The sequence below is a fragment of the Paramormyrops kingsleyae genome, chromosome 5, assembly GCF_048594095.1.
Source record: "Paramormyrops kingsleyae isolate MSU_618 chromosome 5, PKINGS_0.4, whole genome shotgun sequence".
NCBI classification, from domain to species: Eukaryota; Metazoa; Chordata; class Actinopteri; order Osteoglossiformes; family Mormyridae; genus Paramormyrops; species Paramormyrops kingsleyae.
The window spans coordinates 7,606,369-7,622,425 of record NC_132801.1 but is presented as its reverse complement, the minus strand read 5'-3'; the positions used below and the strand labels follow the sequence as shown (position 1 = coordinate 7,622,425).

General features: G+C 46.9%; 1 protein-coding gene across 1 annotated transcript; it reads right to left on the bottom strand.

Moving 5' to 3' along the window:
* Positions 1–3,024: 3,024 nt before the first annotated feature.
* man2b1 (mannosidase, alpha, class 2B, member 1) lies at positions 3,025–14,516 on the bottom strand. Its single transcript, XM_023814633.2, has 24 exons — positions 14,375–14,516; positions 12,945–13,047; positions 12,362–12,535; positions 11,836–12,029; positions 11,563–11,695; positions 11,324–11,469; positions 10,943–11,059; positions 10,082–10,164; positions 9,797–9,917; positions 8,911–8,989; positions 8,674–8,783; positions 8,468–8,575; positions 8,231–8,347; positions 7,754–7,936; positions 7,558–7,655; positions 7,167–7,284; positions 6,811–6,929; positions 6,601–6,702; positions 6,084–6,171; positions 5,797–5,877; positions 5,366–5,587; positions 4,844–4,993; positions 4,634–4,736; positions 3,025–3,810 (listed from the first exon to the last, which is right to left on the bottom strand). The coding sequence occupies exons 1-24, from the start codon at positions 14,492–14,494 to the stop codon at positions 3,707–3,709; spliced, it is 2,973 nt and encodes a 990-aa protein (XP_023670401.1). The 5' UTR covers positions 14,495–14,516; the 3' UTR covers positions 3,025–3,706.
* Between the last annotated feature and the right edge of the window lie 1,541 nt (positions 14,517–16,057).

Sequence of the window (16,057 nt, the reverse complement as noted above, 5' to 3'; positions counted from 1 at the left end):
TTGGTCACTGCGTGATTCTTGTCCCGTAGTCATTGGCTACTGCCCTGTCACTCGCATGCCTTTTGTCTGCAGCTCCAGATTGGATAGCATGACTTCACCTTTGAGCGGGGACGGAAAATCAATGTTTCTGGTTTGGATCCCAAGGGATAATCCTTCTGTTGTACCCTTGCACAAGGTTCTTGAATATATTTTGTTGGAGTTAAGCTGCTTATGATAAAAGCTGTTTAGTAACAAAAACATACTATACACTCTAGCAGGCAAAACAATTACTGCAATGACTGTAGGTCGTACTTTTAGAGGTTTTACAGTCTTGCAATAAACAGCATGCCCTGATTAATGTGTAAGTGGGTGTAGAAAATGCATAGAAAAACTAAAATGCGAATGACGTGACCCTGCATTGACAGAATGTGCTGAATGGCCTGATGTCTGTGCTGGATGTGTGAGGCTGCAAGTTGGATTTATGTGGGTGAATGTTTGTGTATTTTTACCTCCCACTGCTGGAGACTCTGAGACCTGGGTGATTTTTTTGTGTTGAGAGAATTTGCTTGGGTGCCTATTTGGGGAAGATGTACAATTGTGTGTTGGGGGGGGGGGGGGGGGACTTCAGTCCCGATGACTCTATGATGGCCAGATCACCAGCCTATTGGAGGAAACCCCCCTGTGTCTTACAGTCAGTGGCCAGTCAGCTCCTCCCTATCCCCTTGTAAACATTTATAGTCTGGCACTCGGAAGTACTGCGGTATTTGTATCTAGGGCCTGCTGCATTTTAAAAAATTACCTTCAGCAGACATTCTTGCCAAATGATGTACAAGTGAGGAAGGCTTGGGGCTGGAAAGCAGAGTGGACCAGCACTGGAGCAGCTTGTGTCAAGATCTCAGCAGTGATCTGATTACTCTGCTGACCATGGGACTCAAACTGACAACCACGGCACAGGCAGAGATCACTCACCCACTGAGTCACACATACTGCCAGATTAAAAACGAACTCACAGCTGTCCACTTGGAGCAGGGATGTCCAATTCCAGACCAGAATCCAACACAGTTTGCAGATTTTCCTGCTGAAAGACATCTTAATCAGCTAATTACCAGGTTTGGTAGATGTGCCCGATCTGGGAAAACTGCAAACTGTAGGATTCTGGCCCCCCAGGAGTCCTGATTGGACACTGCACATGGGTGATGTTTTCAGGAGAGTGGAGGTTTCTTAGGGGGCTTTTCCACTGCACCAGTCACCATAATAATTTCTCTATTCCATTGACTTCCAGTTGAGTACCAGTACCTAAAGTAAAGGGTTGCCAACTCTGGTCAAGCAGCTGTCCTGAGATTTTCAATTAGAGACAAGTCTGTACTGGTATTCACACATATGTAATAGTTTTATTACCTTTTAGTCTGCAGGGTGTGCAAACTACCCCAACGCTTCTAATGTAGCTAATTTTAGGTTTATAATGGAATATAGATTTGCTGTAAGATTTCTTGTGTGAGCGTGAAAGTTCATACAAAAGCAGCAGCGCTATACCTTAAACAGATTTTTTTAAACATATGCAGAGGTACCTCAGTTCTCGAACTTAATCCGTTCCGGACTCCAGATCGAATCCTAAAAAGTTTGAGTTCTGATCGAATTTTTCCCATAAGAAATAATGGAAAACCAATTAATTGGTTCCCGGTCCCCCAAAATTACACCTAAATATGTTTTTTTTTTTTTTTTAGCATTTAAACAAAAAATGAACAGGATAAAACAAGAGCATTTTTCTCTTAATGGCTGCCAAAACGATAAAGATCTTATCCCAACATTACCCCTGTCCTGCCCCGATCGTCCGCTCCTTCCGTGTGCCACGCCCCCTCGTTAACCTCGTGTGTGATCCCCATGTGATCAGCTGTTTCTGGTTGTTGTCATTAGTCCTCTGTATTAAGTCCGCGTTTCAGTTTGTTTCCCCAGTCCGGTCATTTGGTGCGTTCGACTTGTTTACAGCGATGGATTGCGCTGGATTAAAGCAACGCATTCTGATCCTGACGCAATGCATTACGGTTAGATGCATTGCGATCTCTCACCCGGCTGCATAAACTGGAACCGCCTCCGTGATGACACACCTTTGCCCTTATTGGCTGAAGAGTTTAGTTACACGCATGACGTTTGTATCCCAGGCAGTTCCGATGCGTAATCTGCTATTTCTCCCGAATATCACGTAAAGCAGTGAGAACTGGTTTTCAGTTAATTTACCTTGTAAAATAAAGTTTAAATAAATGACATAAATGCTCTAATAGTACCCGTAAATTAGTGGTTTATTTGTTAGTTACTGTAATGTTGCACTGCTTTATTTGGTTAATCATCCAGTCTGTGAATAATGCATTCAAGTAAGAATTGCATTGTAATATGACTTATTTCCTGGCGCGTACAATTTATATTAGGTCAGCGTTCACGGTTCGACTTCTGATATTCAGATCGAGTTCTAGTTCAAACTGGTTCGTTCGACTTTCAAGAAATTCGAGTTTTAGTGAGTTCGAGAACTGAAGTACCACTGTACTAGATAATCTTGAAAATGACCAATCATTTGAATTGCAAATGCTTGATAAGTTTTGTTTCTTAGGACAAAGTAAAAATGTTTTAGTGAAACTTAAACCCCCCCATAGTATAATGTCAAGACAGTACTCATCTCAAACCAGCTGACTACTGCGATCCTTGCAATGTGAGAACTGCACGTACATTACATGCGATGTTGGTATTAATATCTCACATCACCCAGACATAAAATATATCCATTTTTTGAATTCGATACAAAATACCCCACTTTGTGTTGTGATGTCATTCGGCGACAGCACTCTTTGAAGTGCCGAAAAGTACGGTACCTGGTGCAGCAGAAAAGCGTCCTTACTGTTTTTGAGGCAACTATATGTTTCAACAGTGGAGCCAAATGGAATACCCCCATGTTTTTCCAAAACCAACTGTTATGTCACAGACTAGGGCGGAAGTGACATCACAGTAGACCAGATGTGCTGGTCATCTGCCATGTGCACAATGGACCAGCCTGACTTAATGCAAAAAATTTGACTTTATTTCAGCTTTGTGGATCAAAGTACAGAAATATGCCAGTGCATCTTATCAAACAATTCAAAAGGCATAATCTTATGAGTGCAATATCACCATGTAAAACCATCAGCACTGTACTGACCATTTTGTTCTTCAGACCAAAGAAGGGACGGATCAGAAAAAGATTTTACAAAAAACACACCAGATCAACTTGCTGCCAGACAGCTGACTGTAAAAGGGGTCTATGAAACAGAAGAATGTGGACTTTTCACTAGAGCCATCCAGGGCCAGAAAGCCAGCTTAGTCAAGAGTCAGCCAGGCATGAAGAGGCAGTTACAGTAAAAAAAAAAAAAAAAGTGAAATGCAGTGGATTGAGTGTTCAGTCTTATTTTGGGAATCAAAATTTACACCACTGGTAGAGGCTGATTTCTGTTTCAGTGGGAGAAGGTTTATAATGGGTCCACTGAAATTCTGAAGGCAGCCATACACAATTTCCATCATTTAGCAAAAGACTTGCTGCCACAGAGTAACGCTCGAGTGATTTTTGGTATTTGGAATGGGCAGAAGAGCCCCGCCCCCTCAGCCCACGTGAGCAGCAAGGCTAAAAACGATTGGCTTTAAAGAGTCTGCTGATTTGCTGCTGGTCCCTGATTGCCCATCCCTGCCTTGCTGTCCTGGGGATTGGCTATTTCCGTTGGGTCCGTAGTAGGAAGGTGCGTATCTCCATGGGCTTCAATGTGACCTCCCAGGGTGAGGGGTCAGTCGGGGGTCGGGGCAGGGGCTGCTCACCTGGAACAGAAGACATGATCGCTAGCACTCCCAACATTGCTGCGAAGAGAGGGATGCGGGAAGATGCTTATCAACCTGGAAACTCACAGGTAACTATGGAGCAAAGCTGCCAGGTACCATACTGACATGATTGTGCACAGATTCATTTCTCTGGGGTACAACTGCAGTCTTTATGCTGGATAGGATACTAATCCATTGGGAGACACACACAGACACAAAACTGGAATAAACAAATATACAAAAGATACACCTGAGCAGGATCCAAACCCCTGATCAGCATTCATTTATGTTTGTGTAGTTTAAACACACACACACACACACACACACACACACACACACACACACACACACACACACACACACACACTCTCGTACATTTTGATGAAAACATACTTCATTCACCAGCCTTCATTTGGGAAGAATAAAACGGCATCCTTTTCACCCGCATAACCATACAGGATGCTGGGATGCCAGCACTTCCATTGATGTGAAAGGATGATTAATGGTTAGGGTTTGCATTCAGATTCACCAATATTAAAATCATTCTTCGCAGTCAGCTATAAAGATGAGTAGGAATAACTCGCCTATGACAGCCCTCACCTCCTTGCAACAATCAAATGTTTAAAAATAAACTCTCTCATCTGATTCTCCAGGAAGAAATCAATGAGGTGACCTGACACTAATTAGCATGTGTTTTATTATGCTTCATTATTTTATCCTGGTGACAGATAATTCTTAGGTAAAACCTCCCATTTTGAGAAACCCCGAACAGAACCAGAACAGAGTACGGCCTTTAATCCCCAGTTATTTCACAGCTGTGTACCTGTGCTAGTCTTCCAGTCGAAGCGCGCCATGTCGTCTTTCCACTGATTGGCTGCTAGATTCATCTCGGACACGCCCACCACCTCCAGGGTTGAGAATAGCTTCTGTGGAACAGAAGTTAAACATGACTACCAAGTTCCAGCGGTCCCTTAATGGCATGTGGAATGTCGAGCTCCCCAGGCTTTACACGCATTCACCCCCAAGCCCCCACCTGCAGGTTTACGGTGACCGGCTGAGAATGTGTCTCGCTCTCCTTGGCCTCAAACTGATGCTCTAGTCTTAGCAGCACAGAGTCCTGGTCCCACTGGGACATTGTCAACAGATGGACAGCAGGGGGCAGTGCAGCTTGCAGTCCTGAGAACTGAGACGGCGGAGACAGATTCACTGCAATGTGCCGTCATTATTGACCTGGTAAACCAAGTCAGACACTGATGACACCTGAAGATGAGTCTCTGCTCATCCTTAGACCCAATTCACCCCCCATATTCTTCCCTCCACTTGACACCATGACTGCATGTCCCCTCCCCAAGAAAAACCCTTAAACGCCCCACCTTTTTATAGATGCCCCCATCACTAGCAAACCAAGCTTATATACAGCTAGTTACGTTAGCCACACCGATGCTGCCTGAACACAAAGCGTTAGGTTAGGTATCACTTGGTGGCATTAGCTGGTTAAATATCCCCCTACAGATTCTCCCTCCCCCTGAGCTACAATACCCCCCCCCCCACTCACCTCCAGCTGGGTGTTGGGGTGCAGCTGTGCGGCTTGAAGAGCCAGCAGCGGCTGCATTACCGTCTCCTCCGACAGGGGGCGGTGTGCGTCTGCCGCGGTCGCAGGCGGCGTGAGGTGCAGAAGCAGCCGTCCACGCACTACCAGGCCCTCGTTGTTGTCGCCGGGCTCTGAAAGAGGCTCTCCAACGCCCCGCCAATCATCCCGTAGCAACCTCCGGTGCAGCTGAGGGGGGGGGGGGTGAAGAGGGCGTCGCCCAAAATATTACACATATCCTTTTGTGTACGACTTCTTTGATCTGTTAGTTAATTGCCAGCATCAAGGCCACCATTACTCAACAAAAGGACAACTAATCTCTAAAAACTGTGTGAAAGTATGGCTCTGTGTACATGTAATATACTGTAATATCCAGAAGGGGGCACCAAAGGCCTCACCATGATCTCCAGGGAGCCGGCTTGGAGGCTGCTGGCACCCTGGGAGCGGTCTGTCACCACGGTCAGCTGGTTCTCCTTGTCCTGGATTGGAAAAGAGGACAGCAGTGAGGCTACCTGAGCATACTCAAGTGGATCACCAGGGGGCACCGTGGAGCAAGTTAACACTGACACAAGGCACGGTGGGAGGAGTTCAAACTTTAGATGGCTGGATGAAGATTTTATAGGGCAGCCGGAGATGAGAAGGAAAGGAGGAGTAGACAAGAGCAGCAGGAGAGCCAGACGCTGACCTTGATGTAAATGCGGGAGTTGATGGGGTAGTAGTTACCAGCGACGGGCTCCGACTGCTTCAGGTCCCAGGTTGGGCGGTAATCTTTCCTGTCACACACACACACACACACACACACACACACACACACACACACACACACACACACACACACACACACACACACACACACACACAGTGAGGCCGTCACTATCAAACTCAAAGCCGAGTAAGAACAAGTGCATGTGCTATAATTACTGACCCTGTAAATCCTCTCATATTACTACATGCAGCATAGCCGTACACTGTGTGTCCACAGTGACTTTTACACTAAGAGTAATGAGGTTATCATGGCTGTAAATACACTGCAATAACTGAGCACATCAGACACCAGTGACACACCTGGGACCTCACTGTAAACGGCCCCCACTTCTCACCATAAACTAATGGTATAATCTTGTTAAGCATCAATTTAAGGGTTTAACTGCAGACACCTTGCTGAGATGTAAACCCAACACTATTGCTGACCCCCCACTCACAGTCTTTCCAGCATCTCCCGGCCGTTGGAGTCCGTGTAGAACAATCCAGAAGAGCTGATAGTTGTATCCAGGCGAGTGATCACCTCTTTCCCGGAGAAATCCCTGAAAAAGAGAGAGAGAGATTGTGGAAGGAAGAAAAGAAGCCCCGCCCATTCTCACCCCCACCCTCATCCTGACACCCTGCCTCCCGCAGACGGGCGGCCCACTCACCCCACGGGGATGGGTCCCACTGTCCACTCCAGCTCCAGGTGCCTGCTGTCCCGATACAGTCGCACCACCTGGGACACCCACGGACTGAACTGCTGCTGGACCTCCTGCACCACCGAGTTCTGGAGGGGGGTGCGGGTGAATCACCTACTCCGGCCAGTACAATGTTGCACGCTTCGGAACAGAAATGTATCTCGCAATGCATAGTGCAGCACGTTTGTACATCAGCACTGAATGTTAGCTCGAGTGACTACTGATAAATGCACAGCATTCACATTCGCATGCTCTAACCCAGCATGTTCCGGACACGCCGCGAGCGCTTAGCGCGTGCTAGCGCGCGACCGCAGAGGACACCTCACCTGAACCGCCTGAATCTTTGCGGCTGAATTGACAGGCAGCAGGGTGGAGGAGTTAGGCCTGAAGATGTAGGCCCCTGAGGGCTGGCTACTGTCAGAGTTGCCAACGCTGGCATTGTACCTAGAAACACACACACACACACACACACACACACACACACACACACACACACACACACACACACACACACACACCATCTCATGTAGATCAGCACCAGGAAACCCCACACCACACCTTTCAGTTTACACTAAGATTCCTAGATCATCCCGTCATGTACAATAATGTCTTATTCACCCCAATAACAACTGTACTTTCAAATTAATGTAATTAAAATGGCCTTAAACAGCCACAACTGAATCCAGGTCAGACATTGGGGCCCCGGTCCAGACTCACCAGTAAAAGTTCTGCTTGAGCTGTACTTTCTGCTTGGTCTCCAGGTTCGTGAGGCTGCTCACCAGGCCTGTCTCGGGGTCAAAGGTCACCCTGAGGTACTGCAGTACAATCAAAAAAGACAGGATCAGGGTCCGTCTTTGGCACGGTGCTTTATGGAGAACAGCATGCAGGGTTATGAAGGGCTTCACAGACTCACCTGATTCTCAATGAAGGGCGGGGCTACTGGGCTTGGCCCGGCTGGGGCGGGGCTGTTGGGGACCAGGGAGATGCCATAGGTCCTGAAGCCCACGGGCGGAGCCTCCACCTGGAACACCAGCTCATTCACAGCGTAGCCTTTGTCCTCACGGATTCTGCGCGTCTCCTTGGAAACGGGTATCACCTGGGAGAAGAGAGGCAGGAGAGGTCAGAGGTGGGGTGGCAGCTGGATACGGAGAAGCAGCATCCATCACAAAGACCCCAAATGAGCTCCTCCCACACAACCTTGCATTACTTAGCATGGAGTACGGTTACTAGCAAGCCTAAGATTCATTCAGCCAGTCAGCTGCGATTCATTCACTGCACCCATCACTTAAGACTATAAATATTACCAGACAAGACTGTCATTACAGACAGAAAGGAGAGGGAGAGGGAGAGGGAGAGGGAGAGAGAGAGAGAGAGAGAGAGAGAAAATCACCTGGCATTCCACTGCCCGCCCACTGGGGTCGCTCACGCTGTAGCGAGAGCCGTTGACTGGCAGTCGCACTGCCCAGCTGACGGAGCGAGACAGTGGGTTGTACACGGTCAGCGAGAACTGAGCGGGAGAAGACGGCACTGTCATCCAGTGGCTGCACATGGGCGATATTCCTCACGCAGAGCTCTGCCCCCTAGAGGCCCAGCAGAGCGCGTGCGCTCGTGTGCGTGCACGCCCTACCTCGTCTTGGCCCTCAGAGACGGGACACACGCTGATGTTGAGGTTTAGGCAGTACGTCTGCTGGTTTTCTGAGCCGCTCAGCGTCGTCAGGGCGTTGCTGACCAGTGGCTGGTAACCCGGGATACAGACAAGGCAGCGTGAGCAAAAAGGGGGCGGGGCTATACCACTGCCAGAAGCGGTCGGCCTGGCGGACCCGCCCTCGGTACCTCGCAGTGGGCCCAGCCGGTGGCTAGCCTCTTGGCGTAGTCATTGGCAACGTGCTGCTTCTCTGTGCCGGACACGGCGTCGTGGTGCTGGGCCACGGCCATGGCCCTCTCTGCCAATCAGAGCACGCGTGCACAGCACGTGTAACATGAGGGCGTCACCTTTCCAACGCTCCGTTTTAATTATGCTTTTTGTACACTAGTACATTTTCAGCCACTAGTGGAATGATCCCAGCTTACTCAGTGTATTGCTGTCCCCTTCACCGTGGGGACCTCTCCTGGACTGCGGCCCACCAAGGACTTCCAGCTGATTGCAGACCTGAGGAGACCGACAGCTCACTGCTCTGCCCTGTCCAAACAACCACCAGCATCTATCCCGAGCGGGATGCCACTGCCCTCTTGTGGACAGAGAGAATAATGCAGCCCTGTCATTGCATTTCTACCAAAGGATGGTATAGTACAGGTACACGTGCTGTGGCTGAAATGTCAAACATACAGGGCACAGTATATCAGACTGCTGCCTGCTGCACAGATGAAGATGCCCGCAAATGTGAAAATTCATGAATACTATTTAGGTGCATTATTAAAAATGCAAAATTAGTGGCCCTGAAAAATGACTACGACAATGGCGATAGCTGTCCCCGTTACCTCGGAATAACACGCAAGTGTGTCTGGCTGCCGAGACGAAGACGAGTGGCAAAAATCCCAAAGTTCTTTTAATATAAAAGATATAGTATGGACTAACAAATATTAAACACCACTAGTAATCATACATTATATGATATTTCCAATGATCCAAATCATTTTTCGAACTTGGAATGTAATTTAGAATGTATTTTTGGCTCACGGGTCATCTAAAAATAGCGCCGTGTAATTGTTTAAGGCCAGCTCACGAATAATGGGGATATCAAATATGGGAATCGAGTGGGGTGACTAATGAGGAATTTTCACAATAAATAATAAATACTGACAGTTCTGACATGTCAGCTGCCACTTACCTTTGTCCTGTTCTCCTGGGGGCTATTTAACAGTTTTAACGGTTTTCCACATTAGTACATGTACCGTGCAGAGACGGGATGGTTGGAGTAATGAGATAAGGAAGGTGGGGGCGGGGGGGGTCAGGCACCTGCAGCAGGCTGTTGGTGAGCCTCTCGTATCGCTTCAGCGCCGGCCGGCTGGTGAAGTACCCTGTCCAGAAGTTATGGGGCCCGTCAGCATAGGGGAAGAAGTCGTCAGTCTTCACAGACCTGCCGCGAGGGGAGGTTTGTTGACATGACCGTTGCACAGTGACATCATCACAGTGACATCATCACAGTGACATCATCACAGTGACATCATCACAGTGACATCATCACAGTGACATCATCACAGTGACATCACGGCATGAGGCTGCCTGGGGCCGCATACTGACCAGCTGAGGTTGGCCCGGTGCAGCTCCTGCAGGTAGCAGGATGGCGTGGAATACAGCAAATTTACCCGGCTGCCTTTGGATTGCTGGGGGTGGGGAACACATACTGCATCACTAACCCCCCCACAAACACATACACCCCTGGGCAATCGGCACACAAAATGCAAACGCCTGAACGAAGGGTATGGTTGTTGTATCATATTACTCTGCTTGACACTGAATTGTTAGAAATGCGATTTAATGTGATGGAAATGTGATTTAAATCACATTTGTATGCAAAATCAATTCATATTTCATGCAATTTAAATGTGAATCGATTACATAGAAATGTAATTTCAATGATGTTCCTATTACATTGAATTACAATGCTATATAATGTCAATTTACATTTAAATTATGTTTCCATCATATGAAATATGAATTGATATTGCATAGAAATGTGATTTAAATTACATTTCTGTCACATTAAATCTCATTTCTATGCTATACCAATTCACGTTTACATCATGATTCTATAACATTAAATCACATTTCTATGCAGCGATGTTATAGAAATGTTATTTAAATTTAGTAACTTGCTGATCAATACTAATATATCAAGTTCAACTTTTGCTTAATTTAGGATACAATTGACAAAAGCTGCCAGTAGGTCATGATGTTAATAATATTCTGGTGGCAGTTTGTGTGTGTACGCGAGAGTTAACGGTGATACAGTGACGATGCCTGGAATCGGTCCCCTCATTTATAAACAAGAGGCCGTAGTGGTGTTAGTGACAAAATGGGCTTAAGAAAGAGAGAAACATCTGAGAGTCAATCTCACATGGCCCACGTGACCGACCGACCCCCCCCCCCCATCCAGGGTACCTGAGCATTGACGTAGCGGATCAGTTTGTCCAGGTTCTTGTACCACATGTTGGCGTTCTCATACTGGAAGTCGGACCCCATGGTCATGATGATGTGGTTGGTCTTGTACATCAAAGCCTGCGAGATGAAGCCATCGAACAGACAACGAGAGTCAGACGGGGGAGCACTGCTGCCAGCAAGATACCCATAATGCAACTCGGTCACATTAATAATAAGCACATTAAATATTTCATTGATGTCAAACTGTTGTCGCCGTCATCTTAATAATGCTATTATAATAAAATTAATTTAGGTATATTTGTTATGGGGCTGTTGTCACATGACCAGCACGGCAGAGGAACGAACTGGAACCAGGGTCACACTGCGAGATGCTGCCTGCACCTGGTTGTTTGCGATCTCCAGGAAGTTCTTGACCACGCTGTCCACGTTGTAATCTTCCAGGTCAGGGTCGTCGCGGATGGGCGGGTCGTTGCACAACTGGTCCCAGCAGAACCCTGGCGGGGGGTTGTACCCATTGGGCAGGACCCCTTAGGGTGAGAGCGAGAGAGGATGGAGGTTCTAAGGATGGTGCGGATGGAGAATGGCAGAGCCCAGGGGACCGAGAGTGAGGGTGCGGATACCGGTGAAGAGGTCTGCAGCTGGAGGTCGCAGGCTGGCGCTGGCCCTCCATACCATCTCCATGTCTTTGTCCTTGATCCTCCGAGCTTTATCCTGATAGTCCAGCCGGCCAAAGAACAATCCATCGTAGCCCATCTGAAAGAAGCACAGGAGGAGGTCCTAACATTAAGGCTCGAGGTTACTTTAGTGATGAGGTCCATAAAGTCTCCAGCTCAGCAGGATTGGGGTATAGAGGTGAGGTTTAGGGTTGGGTTTGAGCTCAGTGCTGCCCCCACCTGGGCGAACAGTGAGGCGTGCTCGCGGGCGTGTCCGAACGGGTCGATGTGCCAGGCGACACGGGGCCGGCCGCAGGCGCCGAAGGTGTCGTTCAAGAAGCGCAGCCCCAGGGTCATCTGGTCGATGACGGCACTGTAGTGCGTGGTGGCCTCGTCACTCATGCACCAGCCACCGTTGATGAACTCCAGGCGGCCTGCAGGGCAAGAGAGGAGGAGAGAGAGAGCGACAGAGAGAGAGCGCGACAGCGACAGCGAGAGAGAGAGAGAGAGAGAGAGAGAGAGAGAGAGAGAGAGAGAGAGAGAGACTTTAATTGGCAGAACTACAGAATATAAAAGCATAAATAAGCATGTGCATTTAAACTTTTAACTTCAGCTGCACAAGTTAATATTCAGAAAATCTGCTTGTCTATGCTCATTTATGGTTACACCTACCTGACCTACAACGCAGTCACATGTATTCTGCATAAAACACCAGTGTAATTTCATATGGCCAAGTCACCTCTCCTCCCCACCCAACCACCCTCACCCTCATTGACAAGCTGAGTGACCACCCTCTGGGTGGCGCTGTTCTGCTGCTTCCACCATCGGTAGAAGAAGCCCGTCTCCACGTAGATGAAGCGCCGGGCGGGGTCCAGTTGCAACTGCTCCACCACTGAATCCAGGATGTACTGCACGCCGGCGTGCTGGATGTTATTACGGTCTGCGAGACACAGTCAGGACACACCTTAGCCTTCCCTGGTGAGGAGGGGGATCTGGCAGAGGGAATCTATCTTCCTTTCAGCCTCTTTGGACTGAAAGTGCATCTACGCAACACACCAAGTCCAACCACTGTGAGAACGCACTCTCCTATATGCAGTTGCAAAAAAGGTGCCCGGTTCATTTCTATGAGAAAGAAATTCAGTTTGCTGTGGGAAGCAGTTCTGCACGTCAGAGTAGGGGCCTAAACAGGAATTCACAGAGGGGGGGAGGTTAGAGAGGCTGCCAAAGTGCTCGAGATACTGCTATCGCCATTTCAGCGTCACCTCGGGTGTTAGTGTGAACTAGGCCTACTAAACACACTCCGCTCATCTTAGCAAGCGAGTAAAAAAGCGAGAAAAGCCAGATCTGACCTCCGTAGTAGTACTGGTCCACGGTCTTGAGCCAGCCGACATCGTCGTGTGTGTGGGGCACCAGGTGAACGTTTAGCATGGAAGGCTGCGTCGCCGGGCATGACTACAGGAAGCAACGGACATCAGCAACAGGCGAGCGAGGGGGCTTCCTCGTTCCCCTCATCTCCTCAGCACCACATAACCATTTATTTATTTCGTGTTACTGTGTGCAAAGTTCAAGAGAGACAGCTCTTAGGCTCAAAAGACCACAACTGCCGAGCATCTGTTTTTCGTTTAATGGTTTGCTCGTCAAGGACGCTATTGGATGCGTCTCTCAACCACATGAACAGAACATAATTGCTCAACTTCTTGGGTGTCTGTTTAATCTGATGTAACAGTCCAGACCTGCTGCACAGTGATATAAAGGGGAAATTCTCTTAAAATCTTAGTTCCGTAACTGTCACACTAAGAACTAATTCAGAGTAAGATATATAGCATGTTTGGATTATTATTATTATTATTATTATTATTATTATTATTAACAACAACAATTATTAACAATAATAAGACTGACATTTTATTGATCCCCTGTGGGGAAATTCTTTTCGCCTACCCCATCTTCCTCTCCATGACATCCACACACGCACAAACACACACACACACACACACACACACACACACACACACACACACACACACACACACACGTGAGAGTAAGCTTGGCAGTGAGATGTCTAAGAGTTTCAGTGGTTTAGGAAAACAGAGAAAACTCTAAAAGGTACAAAAAAGGTGAGGTGATTGAAATGAGAGATGAGTGAAATGATCACCTGAGCGTCACCTGCACAAACTGTGTAGTCATATGATAGGGGGGGGTTGTTAACCACTGATGTCGAACAAAGTCCCGCCTGCACTGTAGGATCCTCAAATGCTCCTTCATAACCCCTATCACCACCATCTCTCATCCGTTTAACTACGTGGCTCTCGTGGACGTTATTTCCGACTCCAAATTAAAATTTTATCCAAAATAATTAAACAGCAACTACGTGGCATATAACGGTATCAGACAGCAAAGTCCTAGTTGGACTTCACAGAATATACCTCAAAGAAATTATATACATCTTCTGCAAATCGATTAAAACGCTGCAACGCACCATGTATCTAATAACACATTTATAGGACGGACTTTTATAAAAGGATCCGGCTTAACGTGTTATATTATGTCATTTCAATTTTTTATTCTGTCATCAAATCGTGCAGAATTCTGTATAACAGCATAATGACAACTGCATCTCGACGACGAACTGACCAATAAGATGACCATCTGATTATTTGGAAGCCTTTTTGTAGGCTGGGTACTTTACACTCCGCTTTCGCTTTAGTCTTATACCCAATGTTACCCCTCCACACGACCCGCACTCAATCCCCCGGAAGACAGGAAAAGGTTTGCTCACCTTGTATCCACAGCTCGCGCTGTCGTCGGAAAAATACCCGGCGGGGAACCCTAAAACCGGGGCACAGAACAGCAAAAACACCGCCACAGCTCCCATCGCTGATACCGCCGCTGCCGACATCGGCTGGTCATATGATCGCGCCTCGCTGCGCGCTCACGTGACAGATACATGCCGAGGCGCGTCATAACAGTCACGTTGCTGTGACGTCACTTCAGAATAATAAACTTCCCATTAAAACGAAACGACGCTTACCTTTAATACTCAATGTTACCCACATACTACAAAGATCTTGAAAAAATACTGTGTTGTGGGATCGAAAAGTGTCAAAAAGCTAATTTTACAATGTAAAATGACACGTAAATGTTTAAAACTTTTTTTTCAGTTAACATACAATTTTTAGTTTGGTTGGGTAATTGAGAGTAATTGAGAGTGTTAGTTTTCCCCCAACCGAGTTGTCATTAGAGTAACGTATATTACAGATATGAGGTCACAATAAGTGTTTCACTGCGGTTTAAAACACAAGAATTTTATTATATGTTAGTTGAAATAATGATTATGCTGTAATCAAATTGCAGGCATTAGGTAGGCCTATAATTAGCTTGGCCAGATAATCCATGTCAGGGAGGACACTGAGATTGGACAGGATTGGTAATCATCTATTTCAATTAAAAGGACCTGGACTTTGGTCAGTGTCCTATAATAATGCATGTGTCACTAATGTTAATGTGAAACAGCTGGATGAGTCTTGCAATCAAGGAAACAAACCAGTCAAAGCACAAGAAGAACTAAACTATATTTACCGAAGCACAGGAGCCTTTCAGTTTTAAAGTAGTTTGTAAAACCTGAAGTAGCTAAAAGTGTTCCCCCGTACCCATATATGGATTATCTGATCACCCTAGTATAATATGATGACAGCAGTATTTGAAGATGTGGATTCGTAACCAAACGCTGGCGGCTAAATTCAGCACGACGTAATCATCCGTTTGTGCTGCTATGTATGGGTTGACAACCATAATATCCAATATTTCGTTCTTGAATGAGGACCGAAAGTTGGCCACAGACAGGGGTGGATCTACAGGCAGGAAGAAGGGGCAACTGCTCCCCCAAACCATTCAGTTGCTAAAACCGTTAGCTACTCAAATCACTGAAACAAGCAGGAGATGCAGAGAAATCTGTAAATGCAATCTTACGTCCCGCTAAAACGTGCACGGCGTATCGAGCTGACATGGCGAGCCTGCCTGCGTGCATGTGCGAAGGAGAGGAGCAACTATAAGCTTCGCCGTTTAAAGTTTAACCCAACACACAAATTTAAGTCAGTTAAATTAGTAATGAATGTAATGTATATTCAATTAGCAATCTATGGCTTGTATGCTACTGGCACTCAACAATTAGAATCCGTTACTGTAATGTTAGCCAAAAGTAGGCTAGAATCGCTCGCCAAACGGAATTCAAATACGTGATTTCTAGGGGCATTTTAGATTTAGTGAGCTAGCTCTCATTTTAGTAAAGCCAAAAAGCTGCAAAATACCGGTATGTTTGAATCCATAATGTTTACGCAGTGGGTTGCCAGTGGGGACTGTAGGATGTGAGTGCAGCTTTTGAGCTTGGAAACTTGTAAAAATTCACCGGCGCCATACAACTACGGCAGATGACCGTCTGAGGGGATTGAGAACCAGCCTGCAA